We start from the raw sequence: 20,000 nt of genomic DNA, 5'->3' as shown, positions 1-20,000 counted from the left end.
CACGGATTAACTGGGTTCTTAAAATTGGGCAATAAAGATAAAGAAACCAAGCTTACAGTCTGCGAAATATATCCTACGACGTGTGAAACTTGCAGATTTTACAAGCGACAATTAGAAGATAATTATGACATTTTAAATGTAAAAGTGTTTTTTTCCTTGAAAATTTTCTCTCTCTTCTATTTTTAGGGTTATTACTGAATTAAAACTACACTCCTGGAGAAAATCCTAAAGTTTCGTCCTTTTGCGAAATAATTGCAACAAAGGCCCAATAATTGCCCCTTCCCCTTCCCACCCTAGACAATGTTGTTTAGTGAAGAAGCCGAAATAACTAAGCCATTGGTTAGGGCACTTGCCGAGAGATCCGGCTACCCATTCTGGCCACACCTTGAATTTGACTCTGGTAGACCCTGGTTTAACTTCGCGGCTGCTCTTGTAAAAAGCCAACTGGTTTGCCTCCAACCTTTTGCTGTCGTATGTCATTGACCCTGTAAAGCCCTAACGGGGCGTGGCTAGTTATGTATGTAATATTGTTTGGAGGCAGAGAGGAGGGATTTACTTCATGGAACTAATTTGTCTAGATATGGAGAAGGAAGTGAAGTGTCGAAACAAATTTTCCAAGAGTATAGCTTCTACAATTAAGTCATTTGTCGTCGCTGCCAATTACCTTTTATTAGCAAAATACATTGACGATATTGACCAGCACGACTGGTCGGCTCAGTCGGTTGAGCATCGGAATGCTGTGCGGGAGGTCTCGGGATCAAAATCCGGCCGGACCAACACGCATGGTCTTTAAATAACTGAGTAGAAAGTGCTACCTTCTGCAAATGGTTAGAGTTCCTAGCCTTCTCGGGTAAGGACTATAAACCGTAGGCACCGTCTGACAAATGTCTCAGTCCATGTTTATAAGACAGTCTGTAGGACATACTATTCGAGAAGAGTCGTAACTAATTCCCACCGGGGCCCTTACTCTCAATCACTCCTTAATAGGCCGAGTTCGATTTGTCGATATTCAGGTGTACGAGGCTTTATGGTCAAATTTCACGGCTCACTTCTGTTTTCTTTGTCTCAAAGTCTCAAGGGAGATTTCTAAACAAAAAATATTCAAATTTAACCATAAACCCTCGTAGCGATGTGTGAATATTGATGTATCGAACGTGGCCTATTATGGGAAACGAGGCAACTCCAGAGGTGAGAGAGAGCAAGAGCTTAAAGAGTGCGAGCGTGAAAGTCATCGCTGCGTGGAGGAGGGAGGATTGCAAATCCGTGAGTCCTCGGGAATTGGGAAACTCAATTTATTTACGGACAAGGACATTGGCATAACACGTGACCGCGAAAAAAGAACCGTGAATAGAAAATTAGGATGTTTAGCAACCTCGTTCCCAGGGCTTTTCTCCGCCGAGGAGAAGGTGGGCCTCGGCAGAGAAAAGCCCTGGGATTGGGTGTTTAGCTGGTTGACTGGTTGGTTCTGTTGTACAGTGACTTCTCCAATGGATAGCGCTTTGTATCAATCTAATATGGCGTGGCTTACCCCAGTGTATTTAGCGAATATATGAGTCATCGTGTATTTGAATTGCTGGTTACTTGAGGCCATTTCTGTGAAAATGGTAGCAGTGGCCAAACGAGAGCGAGAGTTGATGAGAGGTGAAACTCTTCATAGCTCATGAGAGTCTATGAGAGTCAAGTCGAGAGTCACTGGCCAAACGAGGGCGAGAGTTTCAAGGGCAAACAAAAGAGAGCGCCTGGGAACCACCCTGGGAAAGCTGTTCTGACGTAAATATAGACCCTATGCAAAAATGGCTGCCTTTAAATTATTCTTTTGTTCATATTCAAAATAGCCCAACTAACCTCGTTTTTGAGACAAAAATTCTAAAGAATTTGTTATCCCGAACGAGGTTAGTTGGGCTATTTTGAATATGAACAAAAGAATAATTTAAAGGCAGCCATTTTTGCATAGGGTCTATGGCGACTTGCCAGCCGGTATATTCAGCCTTGGTGTTGTCTCCTTGGTCTCTCCGAATTCGACGCCTTATAATTTTTTTCCTTTTATATCGGAGCCCGCTGACCGCAAAACTCTCGCTTAAACTCTCGTGCCCGGCCAAACGAGACGAAACTGTCGCCAATTCTCATGAAAAATTTGAGCAGGTTTAAATTCAAAGAGAGCTCTCGTAAGTCGATGAGAATAGCCGAGAGTGAACGAGAGTTACTGGCCGTTTCAACTCTCATCAACTCTCGCTCTCGTTTGGCCAGGGCTTTACCCAATCCGAAGGTCGCTATTGCTATTGGTTAACAGGTTCACTTTGCTTTTATGATTGCTTCTCGAGTTGTTCTTGTTTGTCTTCCTGTGTCTTGTGTAAGCAGAGTAGCTTCTAGATTTGTTAGATCGGAGTTCAAGCACTTCTTTTATGGGCTTTTTCGGTTCCGATCTAAGACGTCCGACATCCAGACTCAATGCTCCCGCTAAGTAAGGAAAAATAACAGTCCTACTTGTACTTCATGGCATTTAGAACCGGGAATTTCTCCAATTGCGAAATTTCGCAAAGAAAAAGACGAAATATGTTAATTCTCCCTTTAATTATCCAGATAAATGCGAAGATCACTTCAATCTTTCGTGTATAACCCCCACTTCAAATACACATTTCTTCACGGGAACGCATGAGCCCAATAAATTGACCTGCTTTTTGACTATGTTGCTTTATATCACAGCTGGCAGAGCATTGCACCGGAAACACGTGGTCATGGGTTCAAATCCCGTTGAAGCCGCATGAATTTTCCAGGCCCCAGCTGTTCAAACGATGAATAGCGCTATCCACCGGATAAATCATTATCCACCGAATAAATCAATATCCGGCGGATAAACACTAGCAAAACCAAGTGAGTTATCCACTGGATAGTGATATGCCCGGCGGATAGCGCTGTCCAGATAGATTTGCTTTCTCGTCGTCGTGTTTGTTTAGAGTATAGATTATGATTTTGCAGGAGAAGCCTGATCAATGTATTGATTTCGGCTTTAGGTTGCCGGGTAAGACTCGGCTCATCCAGCGGACGTTACTTGGCTTGGTGGAACACATGCAGAGGAATTTCTGTCACGCGACTTGATTTGAAGCCCCGGGTCACGGAAAGTATACCTTGGTGACACGAGCTGACAGTTTCATAGGGAAAATCAGTTAAGAATTCCAACTTGGTCTGTGATTGGACAGTACAGATGACGCTGACTTAGGAGGCGTCAGATTGGGTAGTGCCACCAGAGGTTTTCTTTTATCTGTGCTCCAAACGTTGGCTTCAAATCTCGAAGCGTTTTCTCGGATCTGGAAAAAAAATTTTCTGGCATTTTGGGTAGAGCAACAATCCATTACCTGCCTGGCTTCATGTAAGAATCTTAGTTATAAGATAATTGAAAAGCGAGAGATGTGGTGCATTTTTAAGTCTCATAAGACTTTTTTTTCCTGACCAATACACATCTTTTGACAAGGATGGCTGTTTAAGGCCGCATACTGTTTAGATTTTTCGATATCGTTTTTTTATCGTTAACGTTTTGGGCATCTCTACATGATTCAATTAATTTGAGCACAAAAGTCCAGCGAGGTAAGGTAACTGTAACATTACAATATGGCGATAGGATAGTTCTGTTAAATATTAGCCATCTCATAAAAGAAGCGATTCAGGTCATCATGGCCTAGTTCTTCATAAAATCCACCTATTTGCATCATATTTACAAACACTTTAGTCTCTGATTTAGATCCACAGAATCAATCGCTAAAAGCAAACTCGTTTCCGCTGTATGAAAGTTCTCCCGACCCGGACTGGTCACCAGATCCCTCTCCATCGACCACATTTGGGCTTTCAACAATTTTGTAATTTTCCGGTATCCTCCGAGCATCGAGAGGCTGTATCTCGCACATGAATACCATCGGCCCTATAGACGGGTTAACACATAACTCATCGTTCCACTGCTTGCCCTTTTGGCTTGTCCATATGTACATGTGGCCACAATTTTCTCCGCGCCCGTAAAAGTTATTAGGTTCGCCAAGTGCCCAGTTAGAGTAAAAAGGCGGGTAAGGATCGTTGACCCATGCGAAACTCTCGTCCGCAGACCCACGAAGCAATCCAATCCACATAAACCTTGACAAGAAAATGAGAAAAAAAGCGTAAGATTCGGTTGTCCCTCTAGGCCAGTTACCGTCGAAAAATCGTCTTTCAAGAGAGGTCTATCCTTAAATATAATACTATATATAGACGACTTTCATATATGGCGACCACTTTTACATAACATTCATTTGTATATATGTTAATTAGACCTACTGCCCTCATTTTGAAACAAATATTCTTTTGAAATTTGCTCGTTGTAGCGAGGCTAGAAAGGCTTATTAGCATTAAAACAAAAGAATATTTTATTTGGCCGCCATTATGAAAGAGGTCTCTTTACTTGCATTCTAATGACTAAGGGATTGCATAGCAACGCAGGGACAATGAACGGAAAACTTTGTTATTTACCCAGTAACGTGGCTTTTACGTCTCTGATATAGTTTTACGCGATGTTACGTATTTGCTCATATCGATCGGTTCGGGTGTTTTGAAAGAGCTTAAAATGTACGTGAAAGTAAACAGAAGAAACAAGAAACTCTTGTGCTGAATTACAAGAGGATGCTTTCTTTAAAAACTGCTGGGTAACTTCACTTCGTGGGATCATTATGCTGCAATTAAGCGAATTTAGTTTAGCCAAGAGAAAATGAGGGGACAGAGAAGGAGGCTCCCTGTCCAGCCCTTGGGATATGTCATGTCCACGAAAGTTATTTTTAGACGAGTAGAAGTCCTTGTTCTAGCGGAAGTCTGTCTTCCGAGACGTCCGCATGCAGGCCAGCCTCGGTCTGATGTTTGAAAGAAAAGCAAAGATTTCATGTAATGGCGGACGAAGTGGACTTAACGTTTGTCGATGAAAACGACTTTCAGAAACGCGGAAAATGGTTTTTCTGATCTGATAACTCCAGATGGGAAATAAGCTCCACTATTTCTGTGGACACGAATGACTCGCTGGCTGACATCAGTGAATTAAACGGAGAACGCGAGTCAGAAACGAATAGCGAGGGCGACAGTTCATGGCACGACCACAGCGATGTTAGCGATTAACAGTCGGATGACGATCTTTTTTCATCAGCCTTCCACGTGCGCCGCCATTTTCTCTTTTCACTAAGAACCTGAGAGCGAGACTGCATGCGGACGTCTCGAAAGAGAGACTTCCGCTAGAACAAAGACTTCCGCTCGTCTAAAAATAACTTTCGTGGACATGACACATCCCGGCCAACGCCCGGAGCCTCCCTCTCTGTCCTCTCATTTTCTCTTGGTTTAGCCCACGAATTTAAAAACTTCGTCTTGAAAATTCAATTCAGTTTTTCACGACAGGCGTCCACCATTATCATTCGCCAAAATTATCTGTTTTTTGTAGTGACATTTTCTTTTTAAACATTTATAACAGACACAATACATAAGCCATCAAATTACTAATAACAAACACAATACATACCTTAATTAATTACATAGTGTTTCCTTTTTCTTTTACTTACACAATACTTAATCACATTACAATCTTACTAATCAAATTACAATCACTTCCTAAACCATGACACAACATGATTCCTACAAGAAAGAAATATTATATATTAAGCAACAAATTACAGTTAATTGTCCATTTACGTTCAAATTTATCTAAGGTATTATTTTTAATATTAACGTATTTTTCAGTTTCAAACTTATTTTTAATCTTATGCTTTAGGCCAATTATTTCTGGTAGCATGCTTGTCCTTCTGCAGTCCCACAGGTATAACTTAGTTTTTTGTAGTGACTTGAATAACCAGGGGATGTAATCGTGCGCATGCGCAAGATTGATGCGTAAGTTAGTGGCTAAGTTAGTGGCACACCATTCTTTTATTGATTGTCGGATTAAAGTTAAGCAAATATTAAAACCGAATATTCAATATGCCAACTTACCTTTCATTGTATGCCTTTGATCGAGCAAGAGCGTACACAAAGTTGTTTTCCTCTGTAGATCCAATCTCCACCAGGTCCCCTCCGTGTTCCTGACAAACCTGTCTGGCCTGATTCCACTGCTTTGTCAACCGTTTGAAGACCAAGTAACAAGATGAGCGATATCCCGTCCAGCCTTGCGGGCACCTTCCAACTGAGAGAAAAAAGTACTTTGTTACAGTCGTGTTTCCCGTTGACGAAGAAAGATCAAAAAGATCGAAAAATATCAATTGACTCATCTTGATGTTCATTATTGGTGTAGGAAATCGTACGATCTCGAGTTTAATTAGGAACTGACGGCCAGAAGTACGAGTGATGTTTTGAAAAAATGTGAAAATTGGTCTTGTCTCTAAGAGAGTCCGAAATCAGACCCGTAATACACTTGACAAAATTCTCAAGGGCGGATAAATAATGACCGGTTTCCAAAACACAACGAAAAAGTTTCTAGGGGGGTCCGGGGAAACGCTCCCCCGCTAATTTTTTTGGATTTTAACCCTGAATAGTCCCATTTCCCTTTTCTTCACAAATTTGATTTTGGATTTCACGCCCCAAATTTTTATCCCATATCTTCGCTTTTTGCCAGGCCGTATTCCTGTTAACATATGGTTTAAACAGCATTAATGTCAGCGCCACCGCCAAAAGCCGGCAACGTGTCCGTCGCTATGGTTTCCGCGGTCACCGTGGACGCTACGATCATCAAATTGACGCAGTGCTGAGATTGTAAAAGAATTTCTGTAATTCATTTATCCAAGATCGCATTGATCATGAGGTTGGAAGGTTGGAAGGAAGGGGGGCAGGGGTTCAGGAAACAATGGGCTAATTACGGTAATTCCTTAGTATTGCATTGCGCATCCTTACTGCCCACGACTTTCGCGTCATTAGCGTGCGCGCATGAGCACGTGCGCGTGCAAAACGTAAGAGATTTCCATCAAACTAAGCCCGATAGCGAAATAAATGCTCCTTTTCTCTCAAACGAGTACGGTGACCCCTGATTTTTTTTCCAGTTATTTGCTAAGAACAATCTAATAAAGAACATATTTGAAGAAGAAAAAAAGTTTGATAGTAGAACATGAATTTTTTTGGAAAATAGTTCCGTACTGGGTGTATTTTGGCCAGGGCGAGGACTTCAAGCTAAAAAGGGAACTGTCCCAAAGAGTGCACTATTCACACAACCAGGCAATCAAAAAAGGCGTAAATGAAGCAATACTGCTTATGTGAATAAAAAAAGCTTTATTTTCAAAAGGAAATTTTGTATCTTTCAAGTAACCAAGACTTAATTCTGTATGAAGGTGATTCGAATTTTTAACGCGCAACCAGTAAAAATACCCCATTTTAAGAGCCTGCTGACGCGTAAACAAGCGCAGTAACCCTATTTTTTTATTGCATTTTTTTAATGTTAATATCATGAATGTTAATTATGCCAAGTTTCTAAAAAAGTTTGATAGTAGAACAATTTCAAGGGAATTACCTTAAGGACCCTAATTACAACAGAGGATCAGAAAGAAATATTTACCTCGTATAGGGCCTGCCAGTGCCTCGATTTCACGTTGACTCAACGCCTTGTCGTATACCTGCAACCGAGTTATTCGACCATCAAAGTAATTTCCATCACTCCGTGCGCGGGCTCCCATCCTTGCATCCCTTGCTGTGGAAAGGTGAAGCTTTCTCCCTATGTCTCGTTGTACGCTTACTTTTCCGTCTACCCAAAGCTTCGCCATTCCACTGGAGTGATCATAGGACATCCCTACATAATTCCATTCATGTTGTTTTAGCGGTAGTACACTGACAAAGCAGGTCTTGCATCTTTGGTCATGTTCGACGAATTTCGCAGCCAGGCGAAACTTGGAGTCGATCCAAATACTCACACCCCTCGACGAGGGATTGTAATTAAATATAGGTCCACCCTTTGACTTGACATAGACCCAGACAAGCAGCGTTAACGAGTTCTTTACTTCCAGTGCTCCCATATTTGGGAATTCTATGAAGCTGTTGCTTTTCCCAGAGAACTGGTACGAGCCGTTCAGATACCCGTCTGGTCCTGGGGCAAGTCGAACACCCCGGGCGATACCGTTGGGATTGCTCCTGCCACTTATATCCAAGGTTGCAAACTCGCCATTTAGCGGATACAAAGCCACTGGAACCGGCAAGCTCACTTCTGTACCTGAAAAATATTATCACAGTTAGTTTGTACTGAAGAAGGGTAATTGTTGTCCCAGGTTGCTCCAAATTTGTTGTCTATATATAACAAATTCACCCTCTACTCATTCCTGTGTCAGCTGGTGTACTATGAAGATAGAACGAAATGTTCGATTAATCCATTAACTCGTTTCTGTAGAAATTCTGATATTCAAACGCCCCGTCGAGCCAAACATGGCGTTTGTTGTGAGATTCAAAGGCCAAAATTAGTTTATGCATCGCATTTGGTTTGAATCCGCCGTTGAGTCCAACAAGGAAATCCGTTTCGATAACACATCACTGATCTGAAGTAATTAGGGCTATAAATGTATTTTAAAGGAGATTTGAAAAAAAAAAAGGTTAAAAACCAAGGCCGCATTGGTTGGTCAGTGTCAAGATTGTTAGACTTTGGAGGGGTAGGTACGTTAAGCATAATGCTATACCCAAAAGTCTGCACAATAGATATTATATATTAGCATAACCCAACTAGTGGATTAATGCAAATCCTGCATTTTAATTCGCTACGCTACTAGAGGACTATTAGTAATAGTCTTCGAGTAGCGAAAAGCGTGACTTTTTCTTTCGTTTTATTCCTAAATAACTATTTCTTCAACTTACATTATTATTATCTTTTCTGTCCGACCAGTTGGGTGACACTCAAACAATTAGGGTGCGTTCGATTGACCCTGTTCCGGAATAAGAATACGAGGAGTGATGATTTAAAACGGTATGTCTGGCGCTTTTGAAGCCACAAGGATAGTACAGATTTGTTTAAAATAGCATTTTAGCCAGTGTTTGATAATATTAATGTGAATCTCCGTAAAAACGAAGGATTTCTAACTTCTATTCCATGTATTCCTCTTCCGGAATACGGTCAATCGAACGCGCCCTTAGATCCTTCGCCCTCAAGGGACACGGGTCAATAGCCCATTCGGCATAACGTCAAAACTACCAACACAGAAGATGTCGTGCTACATGGCCACTGTTCAATACCGCTGACCAAACTCATTCAAGGTCTAAGGAGGAGAGTATGAGAACACGAGAAACGCATGAGTAATGCAGCTATTTCGATGTTACCTGGCCGCGCAGACGGCTCAACTGAGTCCATTTCAATTACTTCCGGCCTTTTTACAGTAGGATCTTTCTTTGTTACCACGGTAACCCTTTCGCTTACGTTTGCCTGAAACTGATTGTTGATGTGTTGTGAAAACTGCCTGGTCCAGTTGGTGAGAATCATCGTTAACATTTCTGAATAAAAAAGGTAAGAAAACATATGCAACAAAAGTTAGTTTCGTAATTTCACGATCACTGGTGCAGGGTTGGAGTAAGGCTGAGAGCGCTAGCTTCCCACCAATGTGGCCCGGGTTCAATTCCCAGGTAGATTCGGCATCATACGTGGCCGGGTTGGGTTTGTTGGTTGTGTACTCTACTCTCGTCCAAGAGGTTTTTTTTCCGGGTACTCTCCTCTCCTTAAACTGAATCAACATTTGATTTGACTTGCGTTAAATTGCTGACTTCAGTTTACAGTGTCCACAATAAGTGCTCCAGGGACTTAAATAAAGTTTCGTTCCTTTTTTCTTTTCACTGTTTGTTGTGGCACCCTCTTAAAATTCGTCGCTCTACTTTCGGAGAGGGACGCCCCATCAACAAATAAAAGGTGTAAACTTTACACGACACGACAGGACCCGGTACCAGTAATGGTCAAGGAACTACGTTTGTTTACAGCGCCAAGACGTCGTTTTGAAAAGGCCTTAACCATTTAGTAATTATGGCCTCGTTTACTCTTGTCAACAATTTTGTTCTTTGAAAAAAATATAACACGGGTGGGACTCTTCATATAAAAGGACTGGCATGTTTCCAAGCAATTCCGAGTCGTGATAGAAAGAGTACAACCCTAAATAAGTTTTTTTCAAAACGCGTATTCCGAGTACAATATTTATTGTCAAAGTATCCACTTTTCAAATCTAGTAATTCCGACAAAATAGCCTATAAAAGATTAATTTAACAGTCTGGCGCGGTTTCCATGACAGCCGTGAATGGATAATGCCATTTACTTAGCTTATGTCTGCCATGGCGCCAAACGTTGATATTGTTTGGAATCTACATCATGGTGTCCATTTTACTAGAGCGGTTTTCAATTGAGTGTCGAAAGTAATTAGCGAATTGCTTTGGTTTTGCATTACTTCACTCAGTGATTGGTTCAAAGTTCTCGCGCCACTTTTTCAACCAATCAGAAGTAAAACTAAGACCAATCGTGCCTCGCGCGGGCACATTTTCTCGCGCTTTGTGTCGGCTACGTGTAATTCCTTCGAGTTTTGATTGGTCTACTGGATTGTCTCCGTCCTTTTGATTGGCCGAGGTAATTACTTTGGTTCTGGTTTTCCGACACTCGATTGAAACTCTCTCTATATGAAATAACAGTATACCTAAAATCCTGAAGATTGTAAGTTAATTCCCATTCAGAGGTCGTTAATTACCACTATCTTCTTGGGCCGACAACACTTGTGTTTTTCTCTTCTATGGAGCCCAAGACGCCGGACAAATTCGTAGAACAATTAAATATTAATACACATGAAGACCATTGGAAAGCTACTGAGTTTTTGGCGGGAAACGTCACAAACGTTACAAATACTGATCCTGAAAGATTTTAATGATATATAGTCTTGAATGGAACTCGAAGCTGGTAAACTACCTTTCATCGTTACAAGTCACTCTGCAAGGGCGCTACAAAATGTCAAGACATTAAGACAATTTTGTCACCCTTTTTAAAGACTTGGTCTTGTACGTTACGAATAATAAGAACCCATCTGGAAATTGCTTTAAATTCAGCAAAGAACACGCACCAATCCAAAGCCTGCTACCTTGTCTAACCGGCTCTAGCTTAATTTCAGTCTTCTTTTGTGTTGTTGTTTTTTGTTATTAGCGTGAGCCGAGCCCCGTTCTGGAATCTTGCACTTGTCCTGTCTCAAACAATTCACCACTGTCTTACACGTACTTGAATCGTTACACGAAGTTGCATTCGGCTGGCGAGAACGGATGCTTTCGTCTTTATCGATATGGCAAAAGGACAACGTGCACATATTTTTTCTAAGCCCAGTCACCGCATGTCAAGCCTAGGTTTAATTTAAACCAGGTATTTCTATTGTTTCTCGAGACAATCTTGTATTTTTCCGTACCCATCAGGACAGGGGTTTGAAGAGCCATAGGCAGCCCAAGTTCGCGTCACTAGAGAGCGTGTGATAATTGATTACTAGTGGAAGATGACCTTTGAGTAAAAGCGGTGTTGCGTTACAGGCAATTTAAACGCGTTGTAAGACTTTGTATGGGAAATAAAATACCGAAGATTATGAAGCCTAAAAAACGCTCAATTTAACGTTCATTCAATGATTCATTCTTAGAACATTGAAAACACGGAATTCCCGAAACGGTAAAATAAGCTCCAAAAGGCACAAAAAACACCAGAGGTAAGTCATTTTTATTCATTTTATTGAATGAACGTTAAATTGAGCGTTTTTTAGGCTTCATAATCTTCGGTATTTTATTTCCCATACAAAGTCTTACAACGCGTTTAAATTCTCAACGGCTGCCTGTAACGCAACACCGCTTTTACTCAAAGGTCATCTTCCACTAGTAATCAATTATTACACGCTCTCTAGTGACGCGAACTTGGGCTGCCTATGGAAGAGCTCACTTTTGCATTACATCTGAGACGAAACCCTTGAAGCCGTAAGCCCAAACACAGGAAGCATTATTGAGTGCACCCATTGCCGATAACTGGTTTACATTAATAGGTTTATAATCACACTCTTTCGACACTTCTCTTCCTTTTAACTCAGTCTTATAATATCCTATTTTATCGTATTGCTCAACCTTTAGTGAAAGCTCCCACAATTAAAGAAATAAGGATGTTGGTCGCGTTTTGGAGGACATTGCCAAGAACAGTCGCAAATATTTCAAAATCTGGCGCAGCCTTTTCTAATCTTCGATCAGAAGATCCGGAAGTTTGAGAAAATAATCTTTTTTCAGTTAGCGGTGGAAATTTTGACTGATTCTCTTGTAAACGCGTTCGATCACTGAAAACCACGCCGCCTTTCTGACTGAACAAATAGCTAATCTCCGATGATTTCTACTGTAACAATCCATTTTACGTCGTACAATGTCATTTAAAATGTGTTGCAAAACTGAAGTTGTGGCACGTATCATTCATATGAAACTGCGGAACGCATTTGAGGCAGAAAGTTTGAGGTTTAAAGGACAAAAGAAAGTAGGAAATTCTTCTTTCATAATTTGCAAGTTCAGAAATATTGCCTACTTAATTTCTTAACCTCAGCACGCTAAGACTTAAATAGAAATAGCGGCTTGAGTGATTTTGAAGTTGGAGGCTGTGTGAGTAATAAGCCTTTCTAAGCCGGGAAGTATTTTAACACTCACTCACAAAATAAACAATCAGTCCTATGGAACTTGTAACTTTTGAGGATGAAAGCTCTGAACTGTGTGAGCTATACAAACAAAGGCTTTTAGATCTTTTTAATTTGTCTTATTTATTACGCCCAAAAACTATGGATTAGGTCGGGATCAAAGTAATTTTCAGATTAGAAGTGAGTTCGAGAGTTACGGTAGTGTTGAGGAATTTTCCGTTTCTTCGTACCCCTTTGACTGGGTCAGTGGATAAAGTCATTTTACTTTGAAACGTCAAATGAATGCTGTCTGGGATTTCTTGAGATCCTGCTGAGTTTGGAAACTTGATCATATAGCATTCGACTCTTTCGTGCGAAGAGAAGATTACTAAGCTAGTTTGCGTGTGTGAAAAGCTCCAAGGGACAAGACTTCCTGATGCGCATGAAGTGGCTCTAACTGATGACTTGTTGATCTCTGACATCACGCGATAAAACCAGAACACGCTTCATGAGATAAAACAAGCCGTGATGAGTGACGGCGGTAGAGATGATTTTGGTCCGAGGAGGTCACCCGATGAAACCACCCTTTACGCAAGGTTTAGATAGTAATTGTTATTACAGACTTCTTTTCGACGCAGTAATCATCACGTACAACCGACATATCATTAACTTAACTTACTTTTCATCCCTCCTCACAGCCATACTTTTATTAGAAATTATATAAAGAAGAAATCGTGTAGAGGTCAAAATACGGTTATTACAAACCCTGAGATCAAGTGCCTTAAGAGTAAAGCTTTGCATCCTCACCTCCCCAATGATGTAAGATCTTCCTGCTGTGTTGATATTTATTAACAGATGCCGACCGGTGGAGGTGTTTCGTATTTACACTTAGTAGTTTGTGTTGAAACTCTTTGCTTCAAATTACATTCCTACGGTGATTTTTTATGTCCAAAAGAATCAAGCATCACCGGGTTTCCGGAGGAAGGTCTGATTTCTGATAGCAACAACATTTCTTGAAAGCAGTATTATTTAGAATCGCTTGAAAGGCAAAAGGAAAACGTCGTTCTGAAATTTGCATTAGAAGACGTTTGTTGGATTGAAGCTCATTCAAGTTCTTGCCTGTCAGCTCCCCATTCCCAAAGAAGCGAGATGTTTTAGAATAAGGGACTCTCCATGCCTTGTTTCCTGTCTCTCGTTTCACGTAAATGCTGAATCTCTTGCGGAAATTTGGGCGATTTCCCATAAAGATCAGTTACGAAACAAAGCACTGCTACTTTCAGGTTTTCAAGATCAAAATATTTACGCTAGTCGTTCGCAAATTAGACGCGACTAAAGATTTTTGCTTCAAGGAGAGGATTAACAGTCTTAGACTTAAAAATATGAGAGAGGTCGAGACTCCAAGGCCGAGACTTCAAGACGACTTACTTGAACTAATATAACATGACCCACCCAAAAGAAAGAGAAAAAAGTGATTGTGATTAGAAGGTTAAAGCGCAACTGGCTAAGTCACCTAACCCTGGACAATTTTCAACAAGATAAAATCGGCTGGAAACGATCTGAAACAAGGAAATCTGTAAATTTCGCCGATGGTTTCCCTTGTTGTTTTATGGTTTACTGACCGAGATCAGGCTTCACAGCTTTGTTAATACGAAACAACACACCTACGTTTTATGTTTCGAGAGTAGAAAAATTGTGACTGTTTTATCGTGACTTGAATTTTAGAGCACACCAATTCAAGAATTGACAAATTTAGGTTACGGAGTTGAAGTAAGGAAAGATGTTAAGTGAATCGTGTATGGCCACTTTTTTTTTCTTGTTTGGCTTAAAATTGGATACCGGATCTCGACTCACTTTTAAGTAATGAAAAATTGACAATCCAAATACCACGCAGTGGGAGAAAGCACAGAGCAATTAGATTCGGGATACGTAATTCAGATATTTGAAGGTTGTGTAAGAGATGACCGGAAACATTGTTTGTTGAGGCTCCTTGAAAAGGGGAAATTGCGAATTGAAATTATATAAATAGTTGCAGGATTTAAAAAGAGGTCACAACGATAGTCACTGATAAAAGAACCTCTGTTTTGAAGATAACAGCTATAGAAGACTTTAGATTGGCCTCATCAAAGTATTTAATCGCTCGTTTAATCGCACAAGAGATGAAAACGCTGCTGTAGGTTCTGAATCAGTAGATATGCGGGATCAAAGATTAGAAACAAATTATTGTCGCGATAAGCAGAGGCCTGGAATAGACCCCAGGGGTTTGTTTATTATTTTTTTTAACCCGAATTGGTATGAATGGGTGTCAAAACATTAATTGGGCCCAGCCGCAAAATCACAGTTAAACATGACCATTTTCCGGCCTTGTTCTAAGTTTTTCTGATATTGTACAAAATTGATGCCCAGGGCTCACTCGGACAACTAACTAAGGGACATTTTAATCGGCAAGAGAACATGAGGTGTTTCTCTTAATCAGTCAATATTTTCTCAGTTGTGGACGAAAACTACAAATCACTGATAACCATCCAAATTGAAAGACAACTTGGGACTCTTATATTTTAATTATATTGTAACATCGATTACCACAACAGATTTTTACTTATATTTAACTGCTTCTCGAAATGTAAATATTGTTTGTCCTCTTCTCTTAGATTTAGAGTTCTTGTTTCGGTGCACTCCTGGATTGTATGTATTTTATCCATTTTTATTCTATTTAACATTCGATTTTATAGATACAATATATGACCCTATAAACTCTATAGCACTCATCACCATCATCGCCATCATCAAATAATTAGGTGATTTGACATGCAGTTTCAGAATTCTTTGGTTCTTGTTCCAATATAATTAATGTAGGGTACAATTTGATTCACGTTTCTACCTTTCGGTATTAAATAGATCACAACGCGCGATATCGTAAAATCCACTAGTAAACCCGACTGTATGTATTGATATCTAGACCAGATTTTTCAGTTGCAAGTACCCGCGGCATTATGCATATATTCAGCGTCCTACACGGTTCATTCGCAACTCATCGAATCTCATAGATATTATCAACATGTAGTAAAATAATTCCCCTTGGAATCTCAATTTGTGTCTATTTTTGTAGTGAAAATGATACCCTCTTATTAAAAAGTGAACAACACCACCTCGCGGTTTGAGATTAAATAACTCGTTTCATCTGTAACAATAACGCATTTCCGGCGCGCTGTGTGTACTTTCGAAGTCAACGGTCGAGTTTCTCAGCCTTTGCATAAAGCTTTCTTTCGTTTTTTTTTTCGCAAAGGAATGCAAAAGAGATTCAAAGATTAAGAGCTAAGACGTGAAAACATCATGATTAAATCTTAATGCCTCTTTGACTTTTTGTACCCTTGACTTGGCTAAAATTCTAACCGCATCAGACAATGAAATTCGACGTTAAATTTGGGGCACAAATAAATTTTTCGGATAACCGATGATTTCAAATTGTTCCCCGAATTTCTGTTTGCATGGTTCAAAATGAGGTTTGAATCACTGACAATTATAAATTATAAAGGGACAATGACATATAAATCTTGTCAAAAAGTTTTAAAAATGCACTTAAGGTGTATGATACAAGTGACAATACTTTACCTTGTAACGCCTGCTTAGTAGCTTCACTGTTCGCTCTTAACATTTTCCTAATGAAAGGATTGATTCTGTGTCTGGATGCATTCACCATCTTTTCGTTAATAGAGCGTAAGGACTGATTCCATTCCATCATGAAGGCCTGAAGGTCTTTTGAGGAAACACATCCAGAGTCGACCGCGGTTTTCGTTTCCCGCGCTGTTGCATGTGGGGTACAGTGAACCTCCTGTACACCTTTGCATCCTGTCGAAGATACCATCGGTCCTATGATAATTCCAGCAGCAAAAGCTGCGCAAATCAGAGCGAATAGTGCAGCGTTATATAACCACGTTTTATACGACCCAGGAACCAAACTTCTTGCTTTGTCCATCTTTCGTTCTCTAGGAGACGCACGCTGATTAAAGGAGCTTCGTCAACTGGCCCGCGCTTCTATTTCGGAAGCTTATTTATATTGTTGTCGAGCTGTCAGTGAAGGTCGTAAGAGGTCGTGAAAAGCGTATTGCTGTTGCTTCTCTGCGTGCTTTCGAGATCCTATCAGAGATGAAGAGGTTGTAAACAAGGCTTAAAGTTATCGCTTTCTCGGGAAGATATCTAAGCCAATCACAGATGGGAGGACTACCTCGTCAAAAGTTAGCTACCTCCTTTGCCGACGTGTTTCGATGACAGTTACACAAGCTGCGTTCAGGAAACGCTTTCGTTTGATTGGTTGTTGATGGATCGTGCGATCAGTCGCACGATTTGTTACGTGCTAGAGTACAGTAACTTTGCCGGATTACAGGAAACGATGACTTGCTAAAAATGTATTAGATATTCAATAATGCTTTTGACCTGCAGTTATGAAAGAATAGCGTCGATGAAGTATCTTCGATGATAAACTTTTAATCTAAAAAGGGAAATACTTGCAGATGACCGGACTCGTAAATAGCTACAAGTACTTTAATTGAAATGCAATTTGATAGGTGTGCAGTGCCCGACACAAACATCTCTGCTGGGGAGCGTTTTCACTTTTTCTCAAACAGCTCAAACAATTTGAAGATCTTATTTGGTGATCGGTTCTTTGTATTCACGTTTAATTGCTTTTTGTTTTGTTTTTTGGTTCAACATAAAGCCCATTTTGTGAAAATTTAAAAGAGTCTTAAATCTTCTCTCAAAAGTAAGTAGTCCGGATTGGAGGGTCTCTCTCTCTGAAGAACTCTTCAAGGAATTGTCAAAGGCAGACCATTCCTTAAGTCATTTCTATTCTGACTGATAATATTCCACAAAGGTTAAATAATTATCTCTGTTAGTGGACTATTATGATAGGTGCCTCATTTCAAATTCAATGTTGTTTGGGTCCATTCTGCAATGCTACTATCCTTGAAATCACCCACTCGCGCCGTGGATAAACTTCAACCCTCACAGCTTTATTGCAGTAAAAACTCTTGCTAAATAGTTAACCAGCCATATGACAAGGGGTATATGCCAACAGGAAGAAACTTGAGATCTATCAAATCTGGCTTCCATTGTGCCACAGCTGGGCTGATTTTACAACATACCCCCAGGTTTTCACACCGTCTTCTATCCGCCCTTTCATTATAAAAATGGTAACTTTTGTGGTCAGCACCCATGCAGCCAAAGATAATTTATGTCATTTATAATTTGGATTGGATAACTCTTGCATAAATCAAAGTTCACCAAAGCGAAGCATTGTTTGTATATATTAAGCCAAAATGGAAGTGAGTTTTATGGCCTTTTATAAACAATTATCAAAACCTTGTTAATTAAGGATGTCGGTTTCAGTCTTGTTGCAAAAGCCGATGACAAATGAAACATCAAACTAATACATCGAAACTATTTGCTTTACTCAATTTGAATAATCTTAAAGGGTCAAAAGGCCGCATCAAACCGAAATTTGTCTAAAAGTGCCAGATTCAGTTGAATTGAAAATGATGACTTTGTTCGCAATTATCACTGAATTATGTGAATAAACTTATGAATAAGTCTTAACAGGTCGTGTTTCAACTTGCCTTACAAGCAGGCCACTCGATTGTAACTGATGAAACCACTTCAGTATTGCCGGGTTGAATTCGTGACTACGGGTGATGTGCATTTTTAATCAGGTGATTCCCAACTACATCTGACCTCGCAGCAGGCGAAGGCCGAGAAAAAAAATCTACTTTTTTTTCCTCTCAGATCCTGGTTACATACAACACCGTTTGAATATTATCACACATCAACCATATCATTACGTACATTCTTAATCACTTAATTAATGCTCAGTCCAAGGAAGTATCCCACAACCGTGTTGGCTGCAGGCCGATCTCCTGTGGTTTTTTTGACCGATCCCCGCTTGTTCGGCGATATTCCTCTCTTAGGAGCTTCCCAACTTCTGGCAGCATCATTCGCGTTTCTGCGAAATATGGCAGTTTCCTGAGCCCATATTCGTTATGTTAATGATAATGATGTGGTATTTTTAAGGTGCTATTTTAATTGCCATCTCCACCTTTTGTTGTGAACGAACACTGAACAATAAATGAAACTCTTCTCAATCATTTTAACTGAAAGAAACATTTTTAAAAAATACCATCTCTGTTCCTATAAGACAATGTGGAGTCCCGGCTTACATTCACGGAGAGAACAAAAACAAAACCTTGTTCTGTAATTCTAGCCTTTTTTGTTTTTTGTTAATTGATAACCAAACTGTACTACTATTCTACTAAATCATTTACAACGTTGCAGGTAATACCATGTCCTCAAAATGGGAATTCTGAGATCAAGTGTTGTTGAACAGTTATCATAGTGTTGTTTTTGCTATCAGCGTGTGGTACACGTTTGTTTGTGCACGCAGAGCAGTTAGTATCAAGTGCAGTTTGTCTCAGTTTGTAGTCTTATCATATGTTTAATAATTCAAGAATTAATGTAAAGGGGGATACTTTTGTGAAGAAATCAGGCAGACAGTCTCCAAAAATGCAATGGTTTCAGTGAAGATGACTTTAGATAGAACTACGAAGCCGTCACCCGATACGTATTTGGCGAAATCAAGTTTTGGTGTAACATTGCCTGGAGCGCAGGTGTACACTTACAGAAATTTAATCCCAACTAAGTTCAGATTTTGGAGTAAAAAAAACAGCAAGCCTTTTCGGAGCCTGAGAAAAAAACTAACCTTTTGAATTTCTAGTTCCTCAAGTTTTGCGCTGCCTGCAGCACGAGTAATTAGATGAAAATTAAATGTGAACCGAGTGTGTTCTTGATAGCTCTTCAAAACTGATAATCCAGTAACTTGACAAATCGGTGGGTACCTCCGACTGGGCGAGGACACCAACGACACGAGAGATTCTTTGCGACCAACAGATTAAGCCCTCAGGAAGTTACTCCTCCTAAGGCGTAATATGTTTTGAATTGCGTTATCGTCTTAAGTCCCTCGGATTGCCAAGAATCTCGAGAACTCAGAAGCATGCTTTTTCCACCACGACCTGAATCACGGAGTTCACCAATACTCTGAGGTATAGCTCAGTGATTTCAAAAAGAGGGGGACTCATCCTTAATTAATCTTCCTTGAACTTTAAATTGGCTTAGTCTGCGGTTAATGCAACCTTGAGTTTTCGCAATGCCATGCAGGAGCTTCATGCAGGCGTTTATTTGCCCTATATATATCTCAAGGCGATCGTATGATCCTTTAATAAACCTTCCTTTCCGGTCGGTACATATTCCTTGAACAAAGGCCGGCAATTCCGTTGGTTTGATTCTAAGCGAGAATCAGTTGGGACTCAACCTAAATTGGGACTCAACCTAAATGACGTCAGTCTCCAACATGAAAAACGGGACACC

The 20,000-nt window shown here is 40.2% G+C and overlaps 1 protein-coding gene across 2 annotated transcripts in view; it reads right to left on the bottom strand.

The window, feature by feature from the left end:
- Positions 1-2,533: 2,533 nt before the first annotated feature.
- The window catches only part of LOC138024988 (uncharacterized), a 46,651-nt gene continuing 29,184 nt past the window's right edge, over positions 2,534-20,000 (bottom strand). Inside the window, exons 1-5 of one of the 2 annotated variants that reach the window (XM_068872238.1) lie at positions 16,200-16,627; positions 9,271-9,441; positions 7,532-8,179; positions 5,983-6,172; positions 2,534-4,119 (exon numbers count right to left, since the gene is read on the bottom strand). In XM_068872238.1, the coding sequence (XP_068728339.1) occupies positions 3,747-4,119; positions 5,983-6,172; positions 7,532-8,179; positions 9,271-9,441; positions 16,200-16,563 (1,746 nt within the window). In that variant the 5' untranslated portion in view covers positions 16,564-16,627 and the 3' untranslated portion in view covers positions 2,534-3,746. Of the gene's footprint in view, positions 4,120-5,982; positions 6,173-7,531; positions 8,180-9,270; positions 9,442-16,199; positions 16,628-20,000 lie in introns of those variants that run through there. The other variant, XM_068872312.1, reaches the window with a different exon arrangement.

This window comes from Montipora capricornis, chromosome 1 (assembly GCF_036669925.1).
Source record: "Montipora capricornis isolate CH-2021 chromosome 1, ASM3666992v2, whole genome shotgun sequence".
NCBI lineage: Eukaryota > Metazoa > Cnidaria > Anthozoa > Scleractinia > Acroporidae > Montipora > Montipora capricornis.
Note: the sequence above shows the minus strand (reverse complement) of the source record. Positions and strands in the feature narration are given on the sequence as shown.